This window comes from Festucalex cinctus, chromosome 4 (assembly GCF_051991245.1).
Source record: "Festucalex cinctus isolate MCC-2025b chromosome 4, RoL_Fcin_1.0, whole genome shotgun sequence".
NCBI classification, from domain to species: Eukaryota; Metazoa; Chordata; class Actinopteri; order Syngnathiformes; family Syngnathidae; genus Festucalex; species Festucalex cinctus.
The window spans coordinates 18440951-18463580 of NC_135414.1; the positions used below are offsets into that span (position 1 = coordinate 18440951).

The 22630-nt window shown below is 41.1% G+C and overlaps 1 protein-coding gene across 3 annotated transcripts in view; it reads right to left on the reverse strand.

Moving 5' to 3' along the window:
* Positions 1-383: 383 nt before the first annotated feature.
* The window catches only part of ankrd11 (ankyrin repeat domain 11), a 115197-nt gene continuing 92950 nt past the window's right edge, over positions 384-22630 (reverse strand). For 2 of the 3 annotated variants that reach the window (XM_077519450.1, XM_077519451.1), the window contains exons 3-14: positions 22044-22189; positions 19996-20128; positions 13435-13608; positions 12602-12802; positions 12334-12476; positions 11946-12093; positions 7445-11855; positions 4706-7358; positions 4432-4530; positions 4094-4237; positions 3919-4011; positions 384-3804 (exon numbers count right to left, since the gene is read on the reverse strand). In XM_077519450.1, coding sequence (XP_077375576.1) covers positions 3619-3804; positions 3919-4011; positions 4094-4237; positions 4432-4530; positions 4706-7358; positions 7445-11855; positions 11946-12093; positions 12334-12476; positions 12602-12802; positions 13435-13608; positions 19996-20128; positions 22044-22130 — 8472 coding nt within the window. In that variant the 5' untranslated portion in view covers positions 22131-22189 and the 3' untranslated portion in view covers positions 384-3618. The remainder of the gene's footprint in view (positions 3805-3918; positions 4012-4093; positions 4238-4431; positions 4531-4705; positions 7359-7444; positions 11856-11945; positions 12094-12333; positions 12477-12601; positions 12803-13434; positions 13609-19995; positions 20129-22043; positions 22190-22630) is intronic. The other variant, XM_077519453.1, reaches the window with a different exon arrangement.

A 22630-nucleotide genomic window follows, 5' to 3' on the forward strand; every position in this document is an offset into this window, starting at 1 on the left:
ATGCAACTGTAGAAAATAACAATTTTGAATTTTTACTTTTCAGTTTTAGTCTTATACCCACCCATCCTCACTTCAGGTTCTCACATTATTTTTTTGTTTTCTATTTTTTTTCTTTTTTCAGGAAATCAAAAAACAGCAAAAAGGTGAAAGTACTGGATTTCTATTACAGCACTGACGATAGCATCGACAAGCCCTCAAATTTGCCCACCCCCTTTTAGCTGCTCCAACAATATGTACACGAACTACATTGTACAAATAATAAAAAAAAAAATGTTACATTGTTACATCAGATCAACCTGCGGCGAGCGCGCTCTGTTCGTTTCCGTTAAGAAGCCCACATTCTACACAACTTTTCAGACTAGTACAAAGAAGAGGGTGCAAAATGTCCTGGGAGGTTTTATTTACACAACTATTTACAGTATGTCTCTTTCACGCATTACAAGGAGGAAAATTTACACAGCGGAGACCAACTTTAACCAAAACATACCACAGGTGCCAGAAAACAAAAATAGATAATAAATAGGTTATTTCTCACCATTTAAAGAGTAGTTCTCCATGCTTTGTATTAGTCATTGTCCATTCTAAAAAAAAAGGAACAAAGAAACAGCTACAGTCTGGATTTGAATTTAAAAAATAGACAAAAGAAAACTAGAAAAAAAGGCTTGAAATCGTGATACTATCGAATGAAAAAATAGCAATTATGTATATCTAAATCCAGTAAGAAAACCAAAACAAATCTAAATTATGTCTGAATGTGAGGATTGTAGAGGTAATATGTTGCTGACTGAGGTGGTGTCAGGCTAGCATCTGTATCACCACGGCCAAGTGCTCGACTGTGCATCTGCACTCATTGGATGCGAAAATCACTAGGTATGGCTGATTATTCACACAGGAAAAATCAACCTGATTTACTCTATTGCTCTGTGTAAAGACATGCTTGGGGCCAATGGGGCAGCGTGGGGCGGGGATACGGGGTGTTTGTCAGCGAAAACATTTCCGATGAATTGCACAGCGCGCGACTACGGCAACCATCACCATTTCAAGCCTTTGTCGTTCAAATCAGTGATTGATTGCACGAGTACAAACAAAGGCTGACGGATGAAAGTAAAACACAAGAGGATGTCTCGTAAACAATAGTGACGGTGTCAGCGGACAAACATAGTAACGGGTTTACATTCTGCTTGATAAGCAATGTGATTGACATGCCACTGGTGTTAGAAACAAAAAGGAGATACATGACGTTATACAGAATTAATCAGACGCACAACAACTCTGTAACCAAAACTCAACCTAACTTTGGGAGAAACAAACACAATCCAAGAACAAATAAGTAAAAGTCCAAATATGAACGTCAACGTGTACCAACCTGGAGGGGGTGTAACTATATTTCTAGCCACTTGTCTGCACAGTGTAATAGCACTCGATTACACATCCTAAACACAGCAATGACTTGATTGACTGACAGTATGTAGAAGACCTTTAATGTGAGTAAAAGGCAATCCACTACATTGATTTTTGTGATTCCATTTGGGTGCTTTCTGGAATATCACACAATAACCAAATGGTGAGAATTCTAATCAGAGCCATTGTTAATTTATTGAATTCAGAAAGGGATCCAATCACCTAAATGAGTTAAATATTCAACAGGCTTATAAGCATCCAATTTGAAGGCCCCATCCTGTCCAAAGTCAAAAAGTACTGAGTCTTTGTACCTCACTGGTGCCATCCAGTGGGTAAACATTGAAATGTGTAAGGCTGAGCAGTAATGTGGAACATAAGTGAGATAAAAAGTTCAAAGGTCAGCATGGAATGAAACCTTTCAACTATCCAGATTCACTCTTTATTTGGACGTGAACAGAATATGATGACCCTGATGGCTTTAGACAACAATATTGGATGAGGAGAAAATATTTTGAGCCAATTTTTGAAAATGATAAAGACAAATAAAATTTCAGACGGTTCTGTTGATGAACGACATCACTTATACTTTCACTCAAACAATAAATATCTATGTGACTTTGCCCGACAAGGAGTACATTAGTTTTCACCGGGAAAAGGCATTTTCTTGGTTCGAGATTTCTCCGATATAATTGTGTAGTAAAGCAGTGAGTAATATTCCTCTATTTGTTAAATAAGTCCTCGTGTCTATTCTGCTACATGTGTGGAAATGTGTTGGTTGGCCTTTGGGGGGCCCGTTAAATCCAGAAGTGGCGTCTGTCAGCCATGTGTAAGTTATGGTGATGTCGTTCCAGGTGATAGTGACAGGTCGGACTATACAACTTTGCCTTTCCAATACTGACAGAATTGAGTACGTACATATTTGGCCCACAGATATGAGGGAGGGAAAGTGCTGCCCAAAAGTGAACTGTACATAAAAAGATACTTTTTATTTATTTTGTTTTTCTTTACACTTACTTGAGTGATATTACAGTACATAGGTTATTTACAACTGTGCAGTAATGTGTGGCAAAATAAATTATCTAGAAGGCAGCAAGATACATTGGTTAACGAATATAAAAACTGTACATCATTTACGGAATACAACTTTTTTTCAGTTTTCTTTTGTTTTTTTCCATTAAACTAATATTGGCTCTGTAGTGTTTCAAGTCACTTCCTCAGAAACAATGAAATGCCCAAGTAAAGAAATAGACAAAAACAATATTTTCTCCCCGCCTGACAAACGACAATTTCTCGATAGTCTCTTTGAATGTCAACATTCGTTTATGTTTGTTTCTTCGAGTTGTCCTTGTGGTGCTTTTGCAGTCCAAGGCGCTCGGATGTGTTTGGGAAGCAAGCGCGGTGGCTGAGAACACTCGGCTCCGACCTCGGAGACCACCAAGCTCCTCGTCGTCCGAGGCTGAGTCAACAGTTACTTCCTTTCAGACTTCACTTAACACACGCAAACACACGCACGCACACACACTTGTATCCATCTGCCGTCGCTTGACAGTGTGTGCTGCCCAGATCCACCAGCACCTGCATCTAGACTCCTGGTCTGTCACTTGTCTTGCAGTGGATTCTCACAAGATCCACAAGATGCACCAGGGTTTTGTTGACATCCTCTGGTTTTTAGCACAGACTTGTGCTCCTGGCCCCAACAGGGGATGGGAGGATCCTTTTCAGCTCCTCCCATGGTACAAGAGGCACCATGCTGTTGGGAGAGCTCCTCTTTGACATGTCTCCCCAGTGGTAGTTCTTATGAAGCAAAGCCCCCCAAAAAATGAATGCAGAAAATATATCTCTGTCCCCCCCGTCTCGACGCCGCTGAGCACAAGGGAGTTGTGGGCCAGTGCTGGAAAGCAGAAACGGTTTCTGCTTTTCATGCTCGGATCAAAAAAGGAGTAAAAACTTTTGAGAATGAAAGTGCAAGTTGAGTATTTTCTTTCCCCTAGTAAAAACAAGTTTCCTTCGTCAAGGAAGGGAACCAAGAGCATGTTTTTTTTGTTTTTGTTTTTTTTGTTTTTTTAATCTGCACTCTCCCACTGTACTGTTGCTGTTTTCCTGTCTGGAGGCCCTTCTCAAATTTGCTAGCCCTTTCCATTTGTTCTGTTCAACAAATTCTCTCTGAGAAGGAGGGATTCGGAAAAAGTTAACTCTTTATCGCTGCGCCAAGAGGTGTCACGCCGGCAGAAGGACAAAGTCGTCGTTGACATCAACCATTGGGACATAGAAGGACGGCACTTCGTTGACACACAGGGACTTGTGTCCAGCAGGGTCCAATTCCTGGACCTTCAACTGCCATTCCATCCTTTGTACCGCATTGAGGGCTGCCGCCTCGTGCTGTTGCCGCATCAACAGACATGTCTGCAACAGAGAGAAGGTGCGTAAACGCCAGAAACTAGATAATGTGCAATATCTGCAGAAACTGCGTGAGAATGCTGAAGGTTCGTAATTATATTCATTTTTTTTTTTTTTTACCTTCATACGGTCATATTTATCATCCACATCCTGAATCCAGGAGATGAACTGTCGTGCGTTGAAGCGATCTCTCACCGATTTGTTCTCATCACCCTGAGCAAACACGCAAAGTTACGAACAAAAAGAAGTAAAACAAAATCATCCCTGATCCTCTATATCTAAATGCAATTCCTACCTGGCTCTCTGAAGGCATATTGTATACTTCAGAGTCCAAAAGCATGGTGCAGGCACTAAACGGCACAGCCTGATTGGCTATGGTCCTTGCAGCTCTAGAGTGGACTCGTAACACTTCCTGCTCGCATGAGACAATGAGCTTCTCCTGTTAACATAAAACAAAAATGAGAAAACAATCAAAGAAGCTGAATTCAGTTGCATTTCTGTCAAGTACAAGCTTTGACCTTCCACCTAAAATCTCCTTTGTGTGCGTGCTGTGGCTACCTTGGTGCAAAACATGCTGGGAACACAACATTGCGGGAAATCATGACTGATATACGGGGACTATGTTTTCCTTACCCGTTCTATGCTGTGCTGCAACCGGAGCTTTCCTCTCACTGCCTCCTGTTGTCTGAAGAGCTCTTTCAAAGGCTCTGACAATGATGGTGGCGGGGCAATCTGTTCAATGAAGAAAAAAAAAAAAAAAAGATTTCACTGCTCTGCACCAAAGCGCACATTAAACCACAGAGACCATTTTCAAAGATCCACAATAATACATTTTCTGAAAGTTTACCCAATGAGACGGAAACAATGGCATACCACCATTATTAAGACAAATATATCTTCAACGTACCACTGGGATATGAAGCTTGCTGAGAGGCTTCCCATCCAGCAGATATGAGCCAGTGTATGTCACATACTCAGCATAGCACTGTGGGGCCTGTGGGGTGATGTAGCACAATATTTTCCTCTTTTCCTCAATCTTCTTCCTGATCTGCAGATACTCAAAGTATGGGTTGGAACGATCACTGTGGTAAGGCTCAATGTCATCCAACTTTATGGCATTGACGACGACAGCCAACGTCTGCTGAATCATTTCCCGGGTCTGTTGCATGGCTGTGTTCACGAGCTGTACTTGCACCTGTGGCCCAGTCGAACGTGGGAACTTCCTCTTTCGGGGGTGCTGGGTCTGAGAATCCTCTTCATCTACTGGTAGTGGACGGCCTTTACTTGTTTTGCTCAGGACCACTGTAGGCGAGGTGGTCAGAGAACTTGGTACAGACAGAGTCAGAGTGGAATTGGATGCAGAGGATGAGATGCTAAGCAGTGAATCTTTGTCTTTCTTGAGTGCTGAAAAGGCCAACACTGAATTGGGAGTTGGTGTTCTTGTCGGAATAGCATTAATGGTTACTACTGGACTGATGGTCACAGACAGGGAAGTTGTTGAAGATGTTATGCTTGGAGCAGTAGGAGGATGGTTCTTGGCCCGATTGCGTGTCATCCTCTGAGGGATTTCATCCACCTTTTTGGGAATGTTTGTAGACACTGTGCTCTGGGGTACCTGGACTGGCTTTTGTGTTGTCTCTTGAGTGTCTGAATGCTCCAGTGACCTAGAAGGGCTAACAGCCACTGGGATGTGCGGAACAGGATCTGGTGATAAAGGTTCCGTCAGGGGCTCCGATATTTCCTCCTGTCTCACCTCTAACTTGTTAACTGGCACCGTGTCCTGTGGTAACTGCAAAGAGTCATGTATGGGGTGAATCTGGATGTGATGTAGCTGGCTGGTCTCGGATTTCACTGATGAATACATCATATCAGGATCAGACTCATCAGAGCCTCCATATGGCATTTTACTTTCCAACATCATGCTTTGTTGCGGAAAAGCCAGAGGGCTATTGACTGGAACACTCTGAGGCTCTGGGTCCAATTCTAGCTGAAAGTTGTTATGAGATGATGGTACAACTAAGTCTTGCCCAGTGGGTTCCCCCAGCCTTTGGTCTTGAGCAGGGCATGCAGTTTCCACAAGACCTGAATGATCTACCTGCATTAAGTCCGAATCATCAACATCCATAATTGTATGTCTAATGTGAGATTGTACAGTCTTGTTAAGGTCAGCAAAATCAGAGTCTCGATGCTCAGCTTCTTCTGACTTTTCAGGGAGTGGGAGGTCAGGCAAGGAGAATGGTCCAAGGTCATCCAGCTCATCGGCATCAGTAGAGAATGGATCTGCCCAGGGCACAACTGGCACAGGAGCAACAGCTGCAGTAAGGTGCCCATCTGTGGTAGGGCAGAAGGTATGTGTGCTCTGCCTGCTGCCTGGCTCGTCACAAGCAGTCTCTGTGTCCATTTGATGAGTAACCTCGATATTAGATTTGTTGCAGTCCTGGAAAAAAGACTCTAGTCTTGTGGAGGATGAGGAAGTATTTAAGTAACTGGGTTCATCATCCAGAGCAGCATCAGGTCTGTCTAGAGAAGGAATGTCAGCCACAGCCTCCTTCTGCTCATCAAAATCCTCAGGGTCTTCTTCCTTGTGCCACCTATTCCAGGTGGCATATGGAGGAGTTACAGATGGGTGTCCAGACAAGTGCTGCAGATCACTGTCTGAATGAGAATAAGGACTTGTTATTTTGGAGACAGCAGCTTCTATCTCCCCATATGTCCGATGGGGAGATTTGAGGTCCACATCATGGTTCCAACTCATGCTGTGATCATAACAGTTTTCTCCGTGGTTGGGCTCGGGATGCGGCGGAGTGAAATGGTGGACCTCGGGATCTTGTTGATCCGGCGACTCAACATGCCAGCTCTTTCTCAAAGGATCCTCAACTTGAGCAGCGAATGAAGAGGGTTCCTGTGTTTGCTGTGTCTCATGCACAGAACAGTGATCATCTGTTCTTTCATCTAAATCAAGATCTTCACCTTCATCATCCTCATCTTCCTCTTCTTCATCCCTTTCCTCTATGACAGAGGGGAGATCTGAGAGGACCAGGTTGGGCTCACTGTGGTGAGATTCAGATATGTCATCAATGTCAAGTGGAGGCAATGCTGCAGGAGCTGGCGTTGGTGGTGCAGCGATGTCAAAGCAGGGCTCCTGTGGATCTGGCCTGTGAACTGGTGTAGATGGCTTAGGCAAGTAACTACTGTAAACACTATCAGAAAGATGCTCATTACTCTCTGTGCAAGGGAGCGTCGGCAATGCCAGATCTGGTGTTGGATGGCCTGGCTCCTGCCGAGGAGACAACAACCTAATTGGAGAGAAATAGGGCGAGGGCAAGCTCTCTAGTCTATCCACACAGGCTGATTTATCTTCTAGAATTTGTGAGCCAGTAGCAGGATCAAATTCAGCCGATGGATCACTATGCTGTCGAAGGAACTTGTCAGCCTCGATTTTGAACTCTTCTTCCAGAGGCCTGCGTACATCAGAGGAGGCACAACGGCTGATGAGTGGCAGCTGGAGATTCTTTGCCGGGGTTGGGCATGTGCCTTCCTGAAAACCTTGGGAGTACCTGCTGGTGGACAAAAGAGAGACAGAACATTAGAAAATAGTAAAGGGCAAGAATAGATGCAAAAAGATTAAAAAACTAAATGACAATACCTTTCAAAGAAAGATGGTGAACACGCATTCATCGACATAGTCATTGCTGAGGAATTCTGGCAATCCAGCCCATCGAGCATAATATCAGGGTAATCTTCTGCGCTGCAAGATGGAGTCCGTGGAGTCTGCATGACTTCCTCATAACTGGGGCAAGAGATGACAGATGTTGGTGTGGGGACACCAGTCGGCCTGTTATGTTCTGACCTGGGAGAAGCCGGGAGGTTCTCTTTCATTTGATGGCCAGGCAGCCAGTCTTTTGAGTTGTGACTGTCTGTAGATGGTTGAAACTTCCTACTAGGGGACATCATTTGAGCTGGTAGGCCGACATCTTTCAGCTTCTTCTCTTTAAGACCAGACTCCAAACTGCTGGATTTCTTCGAGGAGAGCTCACCACGGTTTTTCCTCACTTCTTCAGTGGACTTGGCTTTGTCTTTAAGTTTAGGGTCTCCTGACTTGGGCCTCAGCTTCTCCATTTGTTTCATCCTTTCTTTATGTCTTTTATGACGCTCTTCAATTTCTTGATCTTTCAGACTCAACATCTGACCAAAACTCGTAATTTGATAATCGCCATCCACCAGTAGTTTTTCACGTGGACGGTTATCTTTCCGTCCTGTCTCTTTGGACTGATTGAGCTTTTCATTTTCATCTTTAGATTTTGACTTAGTGTGATCTAATCTATTATCCTTCTCCAATATTTCCCGATTTCTGTCTTTTTTGACATCAAATTTAGGGCTTTCCTCTTTTGATCTGTCTTTCAAAGTTGTGATCTGAGGACTATCTTTTAATCCAGACTTCATATCATCTTTGGAGTGCTTTGAAGAACCAAATACATCAATGTGCTTGTTCCTTTCCTCCTTTATTTTATCTTTATGTTTTTCCTTTTTCTTTTTGTCTTTTGTTCTATCACTGATGACGGCAGTTGCTTTATCTTTTTTGGACATCTCTTTTTCAAATTCCAATGTCTTATCAAAATCGTCTTCACCATCTCCTTTACTGCTATAAGGGAAAGTGTAAGGATCTGCCTCGAGAGGCATGGGCTCTTTCTCAAAAGGTAAGCTTTCCCGGCGACTGTACATGTCTCGGATTTCTTCAGTTTTGTCACGTTTGTCTCCTTTTTCCTTCTTAACCTTCTCTTTATCTTTGTCATGGCTTTTCTTGGAAGATGAGGAGGAGGAATGTCGGTGTCTTTCTTTCTCTCTGAACTTATCCTGGGGTGTGGATATAGAAAGAGAGTCCCTCCTGTCATCAGGCATATCTGCAAGGCTGATTGAGTCATAGTAACTTGTGAGGATAGGGTCATGACCTCTGTCAGTGAAACTGTCCGAAGAAATATCACTATTCTTATCATTAGAGTCATCCTTGTAGTCATTCATAGCTTCTTCTTCCAATTTTTCTAGTAGGGACTTTTCGTTCTCACCACTGCCTTTTGATGGTTTTCTTTCCTTGGGATTATCCATCTTGTCTTTATATTTTTTTGTTTTATCCTCACTGTTATCCCGTTTGTCCAAGAGCTTCTGCTTATTTTTCTTCTCTTGGTTTGAGTCCACTGACATTCTGTCTTTTCTTTCCTTATGTTTGATATCAACAGATTCTTTCTTGTCTTTGTTGTGTTTCTCGAGAGAGCCCTTCCGCTCTTTACCCGTGTCAAATGTGGCCTTTTCTTTTTTCTTCTCCTTATGGTCTTTGTCTTTAACCTTTTCTGCAGTATGTTTAGTCTCTGACGACATTTTCCTTACTTTGTCTGATGGAAAGTGATCCAGATCATCTTGATCAGGCGTTGAGTCTTTTCTGATAGAGTCAGAAACATGAGAAATGGCACCACTGTAACTGTCCTCATCATCACTTTCATCAGTGAAAATGTCAGCTATTTTGTACCATGTTTTCTCTCGGGATTTCTCTGGCTTTCTTTCCTCTTTCTTCACCTCCAAGAAGTCCTTCTCTCTGTCATTGTGTTTGTCTTGGGAGGCCTTTTCTTTCTTGTCCTTGGTCTGTTCTGATGAAATCTTTCGATCTTTGTCTTTGCCATGAGAGTCTTTGTGTTTGTCTTTTGCGCCATCCTTCTTGTCTTTGGACGTCCGATCAATTTCCTTTTCCTTTGCATTTTTTTCTGCTGATATTTTGTCACTCTTGTCCTTCTCCTGATCTGCACCTCTATCTTTTGTTTTTTCTTTGTGCTTCTCAGATTTTGTTTTCTCTCGCTTTTCACTTACCTCAAACTTCTTTTCTTTCTCCTTACCAGAATGGTTTCTTTCCCGGATGTCACATGACTTACTCACAGCATCAATTTCTTTGAAGAACGTGTCATTTCCATATTCTTCCCTAATTGACTCTTGTTTAATTTTTGCATCTTTTCTCTCCTTCAGGAAGTCATAGGAGTCTTTGCGGTCTCGGCTATTGTCCAGAGAATCTTTGTCTTTTTTGTCTTTACTTATTTCTGTGGATTCTTTACGCTTCTTATCTTTTTCAACAGCGTGACTTGAGTTTATTTTTTGTTTCTCCGACCAGTCTTTTTTCTTCTCATTAGTCTTTTCTGAACAATCTTTGTCTTTCTTTTTTGATGAGATGTCCTTCTCTGGTCTTTTCTCATTATGATCTGATTTCTTGTCTTTCACTTTGTCTTTTCTTCTTGTTTCTACTGTTTCAACAATAAGTTTAACAGAATTATTGGCTTTGTATTCTTTGTACTCTTTGACAGGGGCATCCCAGCTGTCATCCCCATAGAGGGAAGAGTCTGAGGACATCTCTGAGCCCCATCTGTCATGATGGTCATCTGAGGCACTGAGCTTTGTATCATCCAGGTTGAGAAAACGGTTGTTGACATCATAGCTTTCATACTCAGCCTCTTCCTTCAAAACTTTATCTTTTTTACATTTCTCCTCCTTCGTGGTTTTCTCCTTATCAACCTTGAGATGCTTCTCCTCTTTTTGCTCACTTTTCCTATCTGCTCTTGACTTCTCCTTAGACTTTTTCTTCTTCTCCTCTTTATGGTTTTTTTGTTTATCTTCCTTGGGTTTTTCCTTGATATTTCTATCCTTGTCAGATTTTACAGGTTTCTCTCGCTCTTCCTTATTTGTTTTGTCCTTGGCGGAGTCCTTTGTTTTCTTATTTTTCTCCTTTTCTGTTCTATGTGAGTCTTTGACTGATGACCAATCCTTTTCTTCAGACTTGCTCTTTGACAGCCTTTCTTCCTTTTTTGAATGCTCTTTTTCATGTTTTGATAACTTGATCTTGCTTTCAGCTGGCAATTCAGAGTCAACAGACTTTTGCCTTGAATCATCAAAATCAAATGAATAGCTTTTGACAAATTTTTCATTCATGTCTTGATTAAGCACAAGACTAGGAGCCTTATCCCTTTCTTTGCTTTTGTGCTTGTGCTTCACCTTATGCTTCTTTAGCACTTTACCATCTACATCCGTTTTGGAGGCTGTACTATCTGCGTTGGCATTTTTGTAGATGTCAGAATTTTTCTTGTCCATTGTGTTATTGTGTACATTGTTATTCTTCTTTTTGTTCTCTTGTCCTTTTCTTTTAACTTGTTTTATTGATTCAACACTGGAGTCAGCAGAGGAGTAGTCAGACTCACTGGACAGTCTTGTTCTCACAGAATCTGAGAGAGAACTGACATCTGACCACGTTGGAGATGACACAGTCTTCCAGCCATCAGTCCTCCACTGCTTTGGGTGTTGTTCTGCTAATGATGGTGCTTGTTTCTGAGAGTTCAAGTTTCCATGTGAGGAGGAGGACGTATTGAAGCCAGTGGATTCTTTAACGTTCATAGAAGAATCCTTTATGCTGTTGGACCCTTTATCATCTTCACTCTCCAGATCTCCACAATCAGAATCAGATGTACAGAATTTGTCATTTATTTTACCAAACCTGACTTCCTTGCTAACATTGTTTTTACTCTCCTTCTTCCTCTTCTTTTTGACTTTATTCTTATCTTTTAGTTGTTTGGAACTCAGGTTTCCAGAGTCTTTTGTCTTGGCATTTGTTTGAAGGGCTTGTTGACGTGGCGTAGGTGCTGGTGTGAAACACAGCGTCCTGTCATCCTCATCTGAACTGTTACTGTCCGAGATGATCCGCCTGGCGGCTTTCTTTGGTGTGAGCGAGTTGCTTTTGGAATAGGTTTTGACCTCCATTTTGGGTATGGAGATGAAACTGTTGGCCTTGCTGACTGTGTCCTTGCGGAAGTCTTTTTTCAAGAGGTGCTTATCGTCCACTGGGGGGACTCGCTCCTCCTCATCATCTTCGTCAAATTCATACTCATCTTTGATGGGCGTGACAGCAGATTTAGGAGGGTCTAATGTTTTCCCTTTTAACTTCAAGCCCTTCTCAAACTCTGAGTCTGTGTTATTGCCATCAACAGAGCTAGATGGGGCACATGAGGGAACGTCCTCCTCTTCTGAAGATTCTATTTGGAGAAAATAAAACAAAAGCAAAGTTTTAAAATGCAAATAAGAATCCCAAAGTACTTCATCAATGTGGATATTAAACTACAAACCTGATGAACTTTCTTCACTTGAGGTGTATGTGCCTTTCCCCAACAACAAATTTAGCATAGTTGGAGAGTTGGCAACATTCAAAGGCGTTTCACCTCTGCGGTTACTTTGACGTGGGTCCCCCCCATACCGTAAAAGTAGCTTCACCACCTGAAATAAACAACAGTATTAAGTGAACATTTTTTTTTAAATATAAAAAAATATATATATATGTAATGACTTCACCCCCCTGATGATTATTTCTGCAGTCAAAACATATTCATCATTGTGTTCATATGTTCATATGTTTGGTGTTTGAGGCAACCAAAACAACAGCAGATCTTGTTTGTGATTTAAAAAAAGAAAAAAAAAAAAAAAAGAGATTTACACAAGGTTGCAAAAAAATATAACCTTAAAATGTCCATTATTGGATGCATCATGTAGAGGGGTATCGTCATCCAGACCCTTGGTGTTGACCTCTGCTCCGGCTGCCAGCAGCTGCTTGGCCACATCGTAATATCCCCTGTTGCATGCCTCATGCAATGCAGTCCAGCCTAAGTATAATAGGAATGACATGACATTGCACTGAAAGTCAATAGTGTATGCAATAGTGTAGCTGTATTTAGTACTCAAGCCAAAGACAAAAAATGCAGATTACAAAAAAAAAAAAGTCTCTCACCTGCAAAGTCTTTTACATTCACATCAGCTCCCTCGCTGATGAGTTCCTTAATGCGGCGTACCTCACCACGAATTGCTGCCCTGTGCAGCCGAGTCTCTCCTCTCTCATTTCTTTTATTTACTTTATCTTTGGTTTTAGATGCAGAGTTTGGCGTTCCCTTCTGACCTAGACTGGACTGTGACTGGTGCTTTGGCGTTGTGTCTGTTGATGGGAAAAGAACAAATGATTATCTTCTATACCTTAAAAAGACTAATTATGTGTATTTTCAAATTCTTGGTGTAAAAATACATTCAGTGCTGGACTGCTGTTCGTCATTTGGCCAGAGGGTGGTACCATCACACTAAGAATTGGCAGAAGCATGGATCTACTTGAGCTTATTTCACAACATTTAGATTAGAAGATTGGACAGTGCTATCGCATTGACATGACTGACTTTGCACAGCTATTTATCCAAATGATTTTTGAAACAGTCATATGCATGCCTCAAGGACAAAAATCTAATTAATTTACAAGCATGTGTGCATCATGGTTTATTTCCTTTTCAAACAATATTTGAAGGAAGAGAATATAATTTACAAACACAAACATATTTGTGACCAAGCATAGAAACCAGAGACTGATGATTATGATTTGTTATCACACTGTAATTACCCTGTCTAGAGTGAATACTGCATTAATAAGGAAGACATTAAGAACTCTTATTGGCCTCCCTAATAAATCTCTCTAATGAAATACACCACTATTGCTATTTCGTATTGCTAAATTCGCCATGCCCACTTATCCCTCTTTCCTAGTGTGCAACAGAAGACGTGGTCTCCATGATAAGCACGCACCTGGACTGTTTACCGACTCCTCTGCAGTCATTTGCATGAGCAAGGCCACCTGCTGCCGCTCAGAGAGGGGGTACCCTGCCCGGATGCCTGGCATCCCCATTCCAAACGGCAAGCCTGCCTTCCGGGTGTTTGTGGGCTCCTTTTTAATGCGCTTCCGCTCTGGAACTGGTTTCTCTGTGGTCAGGAAAAAAGAAAGAAAGAAGAGAAATACATTTAATTTTTGTGGCTAACAAGAACCCACAGGAACAGAAAACAGAAGTGAGTAGGGATGAAAAATTAATTGATACACTGCAAACAAATTGAGACAGCATTATCGCTGCAAATGGTCATTCTGTCTTTGTGAGTGTCGTAGTGTAGTTCTGCAGAAGATGAAAACTAATAAGAGGAGGATGTGACTCAGACAGCGAAGATGTCATTGAAAAAAATCAATTTGGTTGTTATTACAATTTAAAAGGTACACTGGGTTTCATATTTCTTTTTTTGTGATAGATTATTTGTGATTTGCTTTTTTGTTATATGATACTGATAACGGTGTTCATTTTGGTCACTAACAACTGAAATGTTTAATTTGCATAACATTTCATCTCATTATTTATAACAGACACAACATTACAATACAAAAAAATCCCAATTTATCATTTTGTTTTTAAATTAGAAAGAGTATTTGCAGAATGGTCTTTAGATCCCATTTGCCCCTTTTAAAGGGAAGGCCCCCCTCAACAGGCCATCAGGCTGCATGTTTATGTTTTCAAGCCAATCAGCAGAAGTCAGGAAGAGGGCGTGACTTGGCAGAACCACAGTTATTACAAAATATTCAATTCGACACAGCCTTGCCAAGGTCACCACATGCCTGCCTGCCTGCCAGTCTGAATGGAGACTCTGCTATGGGACAAAGCAGCTGCTCCACAAAGGCACACCCAGCAATTATTTTCAGCAGCAACATACCATCTGATGACCCTTGGATAGGACTCCATCTATTCATGATGATTCTAACATCTGATCTTTGAGCATACAATAACATTACAGAGTGAAATACAAACAGAGTTCCTACAGGTTTCTTCAAATTAAATTTAAGACTTTTTAAGACCTATTTAAGCCCATTTAATAAAAAAAAAATTGAATACCTTTTCACAGCCTTTTTGGCAAAGAAAAATAACATTTGTGATGTTCGTTAAATTATTTCTCGAATGTGTGAATGTGGAATGCGGACAGGATGTAAGAACGCAGGCATATTGAGTAGGCTACTAATGCGACACCACCACAGCGCAGACACGGACCACAGACAATATTGCAATAATCTAATTTGGCAATGACTGTAAAAGCAATGTCAGGCTAAGACAAGGGGAGCTGAACACCGATAACGAGTAGGCCAACTATTGTACGTCTTAGGTATGTATGTGTACAAATGAAAGGAGTTTACTCAACCACACATTGAACTGACATTTCCCCATATCTCTAGTCTAATATGAAATGGACAGCACTGGCTACATATAAACAACAACAACAACAAAAATCTGTGTGACTGCATTTGTGTAGTGGGTCTCTTCAATGAACTGTCAGATTATTTTGGCCACAGATCACAATGAGTCTGACCAAGGCTGTGTTGCATTCTCAATTATCGGCTCATACTTGTAATTTATTGAGGATAAAAAACAAAATCAGGGCTCTTGACAAACTTTTTGTACTGGTTGCAGAGGTGCACCAGCGCTAATGTTAGTTACACCAAATATTTTAACCACATCCCATTCACAGAGAGCTAACCTAAAGAAATTCACTTCCTGAACATTTTATTTAAATTTTCATATTTTTACATTTCTGTCAGGAACATCACAGCAGGACTGTGTGCATGAGTGTCTTATATATATTTAATAATATATATTAGGCCTATTTCTATTACTAAATGTATATTTAATAGTAATGCTTTAAAGACTAAATAACTCACAGAATTGTTTGCTTAACAGTGACAATTTAACAATGTGCATTGTGTGCATGCGCTCACACCGTAATTATGAAACTACGATGACAAATGTGTGACGGATCTCCGTTATCCCAGTGACAAGTTGAGCTGTTTAAATAGTAAAGCCGGGCGTTGTTTGTGACGGAAGGGTAACGCTTTACTTAAGTCAGCCGAGAAGCTGCTACCAGTTATAGACCCTTCCAGCTGATGTCACTGCTTAGCTCCGGCTGCACCTCCCAGAGGGAAAGCCTCCCATGACAAATGAATGTAGAGAGCTTGATTTTCGGCGAGCGTTTTCGTTAAAAGGTGGGAAATATGTCAACTTGTCAAGTGTCACAAAAGAAACGTCCCGAGTAGGACACTACATTACCGCGACTCATTGAAACCAGTCGTTTGGAGCCGCTAACTACAAAAAAATTGAGTTTGTTGTAGGACAAAGTGGAAGTGGAATCTTAAGGTATGTTGTTTTTGGTTGGAACAGTACGTCGATCACTACTTTCATGGTGTAAATTGTCATTCATTAAATCGTTTGTGTCCGGATATAGTTGTCTAGCTGTATATCGAAGTCTTCATGCTATCTTAGCTTGCTAGCTGCTAACAATATAAATTGATCTGAGCATATCTTTGTACTTTTTGTGGGTGCGAAGCAGTTGCGTCGTAGGTTCACACTAGCCACCGTGCTCACCTTTTACTCCTGTTTTCCGCCTGGTTTAGAATCACTGCCGGCAGCTGAAAGAGCGATCTCATCTCTCTTTGAGCCATTAGCGCATCCGTAGGCCGCGCACAAGTTCACCATGGCGTTGATCGCTGATTTATCAACCGTTTGACCTATTTTCTAGGTCACGCTGATTGTTTTCTAATTCACTCGCATTGACGCCCTTCCCTCCACCGCAAGGGTTGCACTTAAACGTGACGTCACACTGGAAGGATCTATAGCTTCGCCACACGTAGCAGACTCCCACCACCACACACACACACACACTTATTTCTAATCGGACCTACGCGATTCACATAGGTCACGTTTTGTTTTTTTAAACAGAGTATTGCGGCAAAAAAAAATTTCATGCTTTTCGATGTTTACAAATACTGCTCCTTCCAGGTGAGCTGCTATAGTGAAGTTAGCAAAAGTAAACAAACCTCCTGCTCGTTGCAGACCCCCCCCCCCCCCCCCATCTGCCAATCATGTGCACTGACTGAAGAAACATCATGAAGATTAACTTAACGCTTCCCGTTGCACATACAAAATAAAAGTGCCTACATATAGCAGCTGTGAGGCTGATAGCTTATTGTGACGAGGTGCAACAACAGTGCAAGTTGAAGTAACTGTGTATGACATTTGTGTCTCAACGCGCATGTCTGTTTTTGTCCCGCTGTTGGGGACGATGGAGAATTTTAATCCCCCCTATTTAACATTTAAGACCCAAAGATAAAATTAAATACTTTTTCAAGAATTTTTAAGGCATTATTTTCAAATTTGTAAATTCACTGCCTTTAAGTAAGACTTTTTAAGATCCCGCGCGAACCCTGTATGAACCAAACACAAAGTCAGAAACATTTTCAGAATCAAGCACGCATCTGCAAAAAAAACATCAGTGGACTTGTCTGAGCCTGATTTTCGTGTGACTTTTCTTGTTACAACACAGCAATATTGCCCGTGGCCACAAACACTGAAGTGGTAAGGCTACAGTAAGCAAATCACACGTCAGAAATGTATGATTTTTTTTTTTTCTTTAGGAAATGGGACATGTTCCAGTCACAAAGCTAAAATCTGATGAACTTTTACGAACATCTGTGAACACTTTAAGCTCATGCGTCCCCATCCCCCTTTGATAAACCCTCATATGCTCTCCAAAGCAAAGCAGTTGCCATTCAGACACATTCCTTCTGCCAAGACTTGAACAGGGGGAACCACAGAAGCAGTCAAAACATGTTTTGGGAGCAGCAGAACAGAGAAAGTGCTACGCTAGCGCTTTTTGAGTATGTTTACAAGACTGCTAGCCCGAAAAGCCGCTGAAAATTTACTTGAATGCACTAAAACATCATATCATCGCTTTAAGGCACTGCAATGAAAGACCAGTAGCGACCAGTCTGTAAATCTGATGACTTGAATCACTGTTGTATGAATCCAAGTGCTGCTGGGATAGAATAGCACAGCAAATTCTCATTTCATGAGAGTAAATAATCAGTATTTTTGTACAGTAATTATACACCATTTAAAGAGTTTGTAATTTCCAAATGCTGAATAATCCACTATTCTGTTTAAAATCTGACATATTAACATTGGTCAATTCAGCCATGGTGCCGAATGATGTGTTACATTGAATGGCAGTCAAATAAAGTATAACAGAGACAAGTTCAACAATCTGTATCATTAAGGGGACAACTTGTGGAAATGCTCGTATTCAAAATAGTTGGGTCTCTGGGATGCCTATTGCCTGCCCATCTATCATCATGTGGGAAATGTAACAAATGATTAAACAGTGTAACATCAAACTACACCATTTCTAAAAATGTGTCTGAGTGACCTGGGCTGCACTTATAGTTTACATAGCTGCCCTCACACCAAATTTCTCTGCCAATGACAAGGCTATACAAAGCATCTGAGTGAATAGAACCATTTTGAAACCGGTAAAACCGAAATATGCAGTGATCACTAGCAGTGCTAGCACTGCTAGCTGCTTTAGCTTCTAATAATATGCAAAAAAGGATGACGTTTGTGTTTGGTGATGTGTCCATGTGCTACATACACAAAATGGACTGGTATATGAAAAATAAAGTCTACCGACCAACTGACCAAAATGAAGCAGTCCCCCCACCCCCACCCGCCAAATTGCTAAATTGAGGATTTGAAAATTGCATTCTACTACATCGTAATGTTTGAATTGGATTCATTGTTCAGCCCTAGTGATAACACAGGTAAGCTTTCAATGTGGGAGACAAAAGTCAAGTGTAGGCCAGCACAAACACTAGCTCAGCTAGGTAACATTTTGCACGAAGAACCGCCCTAACCAGCTTGACCACATGTCTGACCGTGTCACTTCACAGTTAGACAATGATTTGCTTGGGGAACTCAAATTGTGAAAACAGGAAGTCAAGGCAGAAGAGACAGGAAATGGCTAACAGGATGTTTTTTCAATGCTTTGCACTAAATAAGAGACCCACGCTGCACATAAGTATGCATCTCGCCATGTGGCGAGTAATACTACAAGATTAGCAGAGCAAGTGCCTGGGAACTGAAAGAAAGGACAAATGTTTGGATGTCAGATCAGCGTAAATCACCTAAAAAAAACAAAACAAAACATACTGTCTCAACTCACACCTTCCTTCAGTACATACTTGAACGTAATTATCATAAAATGACCAAGTGACCAATTCTTAGCACCACCAAAACCTAGCAAGCTAGAGAGGAATACAGTTTTGCATCAATGTAAGGGGGTGATGACCTTAAAGAAGCAGGATACCAACACAACAATCACCAGAATGCAGTGGTGCTGTCATAGTCTATCTTAAAACCTTTCCAGCAACGTTGCACCATACACTAATCTTCACTAACTATACAACATATGATGGCAGAAACAAATATCTTTGCCAATTTCAAGAAAGATGTAACCAAACTGATTGTGAGATCCTTCATCGTGCAAAACCTCAAAAAGACTCAGGGGCAAGACGCGGAAGGTGTTATACCGGTCAAGCCGATCTCCAGACTATGGAAGACTTGAATGAGTAATGCGGGCCGAAACCTAATATCAAAACCTGGCAAATTTCACATTTTTTCTTCACAAAAATACAATGGGAAAATGACCTGAACATGCGGTCATGTGCTCTAATCCAACATTATGGGAAAAGATGGAAGCTGGCAAATGTTAAACACACGACACTGGGCTTCAGTATGCCAATCAAATAATTACTCATGAGTTACAACTATAAAGCATGAGCAAATTGATATGGATCTTCTTGACCGAAAAAATTAATAGCGCACAAATACGCATGCACGGACACACACAACCGCACACAAATAGGCATGCAATTTTCCATTCTTGACTGGATGGAAACCTTTTCAAAAGTGTAATTACAGAACATAAAGCAAAGTATCTACTCAGCCAAAGCAGATGATGAAGGCAGTTAGCAAAGCCTCTGAGCTGGAACATTATTAACAAACTCATTCCTGAACCCCCAAATCCCAAAGTCAAACAAGCACAAGCAGTAGTCCTTTTCTAATTAAAGAAAACACAAAGCCACCCTTACCAAAGCCAGTCCTGGCCAGGCTAGTAGTATGTTATACAAATATGCATGTATGCTCTTCAATCAAACTGTGCTATGAACACACTCCCCCAGATTAGCAAGTTTAGCACAGACTCACAGGAAACTAGAGCTAGAAAGTAGACATTTTCACTCTATGAGGCCCAAACCATTATCACAGTAAAAGTCAAAACGGTTAACAGCAACACATCAGAAATCAATGCATGAATGAGATTTACATGCTCAAAATGAACACAGAACACAACTTTACATTTATTATGAATAGTTCATCATATTACCAAACGAGCTTCGCCTGCAAATTCCACACTAAATAAGTTCAAATGGATAATATAACAATCTCTTACCCGAGTCAGAATCTTTGTGGTCTCCATTTGCTCCAGTTGTGAATGGCAGTTTTCTTTTCGATGCCTTCTCTTTCATCTCTTTAACCCCATCACTGCGATCCAATTTGGGAGTCTTATTTGACAACACTTTTTCCTGTCAACGACATCATCATTAAATACCACACAATATGAGCAAAATTATACATTTTACCTCAACAGTCCAAAGTACAAATAATGAGAAAAGGCAAAGCTGATTGAGGTTTGGTCAACTGCAGTCTGAAGTTTCTGGAAAAAGCACGAGTACGGGTACTATCAGCAAATGTACTGTATACATTACATTTTAAAACAGTCTGTTAAAAAAAAAAACCCAATTTGGGTTAAAAATGGACCAATCACTACTTTGTTCAAGGGAATAGATTGCATTAAATGTTCTGGGGCTTCTGTGGTTTTTCTCAAGGTAATCTGGCACAATCATGCTAGGTTAATTGAAGACTTTAAAATCGTCCATGCATGTAAATGTGAGTATGAACAGTTGTTTATGATTAACTGGAGTCGCCAGTGTCGCCAACTTTCCGCTCAAAGTCAGCTGGGATAGGCGCCATCCCACTTGTGATCCTGCATAGGATAAGTGCTGTAGGATTTTTAAATAGGTCATGGGGCATACAATTTTAAGAATAAGAGGCTGTGTAAAAAAAAATATTTGTGTATATTTTAGGATGCATCAGAGATCAGCCTAAAGCAACTGAACTTGTTTTTCGGAAACCAGATGACTATGTACTCGGTGCATGTACATCACCTCTTCATACAAATTATGCTTTTGTCTCTATCCACGGGCCATGTTTTCAATTATGCACCGGCTCTCTAAACTCCTCCCTCTTGCCCTGCCCCAGTCAGAAGACCATGATGTCATAGTACAGTAGAGACCAACACTGTTCCGCTACAGTGAGCAAGCTCTCAGTCTAAACTCAGCAATACAAAGCCTCAACGATGACATATGTAGAACCAGGACATTTCAAGTTGTATTATAAGCTATAAGTGTTGTACGTAGAAGCAAAGAAAGTAATATAAAATGCAAACAGTAAGAGAGGTGCATTTTAAAGACATTTTTATTTCTATTTTTAAAGCTGTGACTGCTTCGTGCTCTCAGATGTGCCTTCACATGACACCTTGCCGTCTTCAGCAATGGCTGCTTTTTTCATTTTACTCTGCTTTCCACCCACCCTTGAGTGCTTCAGCCCCCCTCGCCTCCACACCACCCTCCCTCCATGCCAGAGTCTGATGCAATCCTTTGCAGAGGGTTGTAAATCTATGCCTGCATAAGCTGCACCTCTCTGTGCCTTGCCTCTTGTTGCTGCTGCTTGTATCTAAACTATGGGCACCCTCTGCTCGAATCAATGTATTAGAACTGCACGTGTCCAATTGGGGAAATGGTTTTTACACTGCATATACATGACAGTGGTCCGACTAATATGAATTTTCTGAGGTCGATAACGAGAACCGATGAATCAAGAAAATACATATAAGTCTTTTTTTAAATCCCATAACGCTAACAATAATATGAATTATAGGCAGAAGGTTTGACTGTTTTATATTACTTCTCAAGGTTTCTCATTTTTCCCCTGTTGTGTGTTTTTTTGTTTTGTTTTTCCTCGCCCTTTTGTGGTTCGATCAGGGGATGTCGATGTTTGTCAACTGTGAGCATGTGAAGCCCTTTGAGACTCTTGTGTGATTAAGGGCTATACAAATAAACTTGACTTGACTTTAGTATTTATTAAACTTTACAACAGGAAGAAATTTAGCAATAATGTTCCTTTTTATTAATTTTTTTGTGTGTTTGAATTTATTATTTTTGTCTATGTTGTAATGTGTTAATGCTTTCCTTTTTCAGAATTATTTTAAACAACAAAAGCTTTGGAACTAGAAAGCAAAAGTAGGCTCAAAAAGTTTCTGATTTAGTAACGAGATGACAGAAATGGACATTTTGGGAAGGGACAGAAATCATAATTTTTGTTTGTTTGTTTGTTTGTTTTAAACAGGAATGTGTGTGCCTGCAGTATAATCATGCTTACCTTCTTCCCACCCTGCTTTTCCACCATGTCGGTGTTAAGTGGGAAGTGGTCCAGCTGGGGGGTTTTAGAACCCCCACCTTTGGGCATCGTTCAGCTCTCCCCACGCCAAGCTTCATTCACGCTGCCATTGCATCGTCATCAACCGTCTGGAAGGAAAAAAGGGGAGGTTATCACCTGACCACTCCAGGTTTCACATTTAGATACAGGCCAGACAGGGCACCAATTGGCAGTAAATCAAGCACTCTCTATTGAAGCTATTCAAACATTTGATAAGCAGGCTTACCGCTTTGTCAGAACAATGTGCTTCTAGTCCAACGTGACAAACCAATGGCATTTATTTTTTCCTCTACTGACGGTATTGCGAGTCAGTACATACATACATACAGTTCAAAGGTACATGCTGATTCCATCACTTGTGCCTGTGTTGGACAAACTATACTATCTACTAACTATTTCCTCCAGGAGGAGAGGTGTTCTGCTTCTCAGGGTCATGAATGCATATGCATTTCATCCCTCAGTTCCCTCCTCCATAACACACACACCCACACCCACACTCTCTTTTGACTGCATTCAACTACAATCATCTT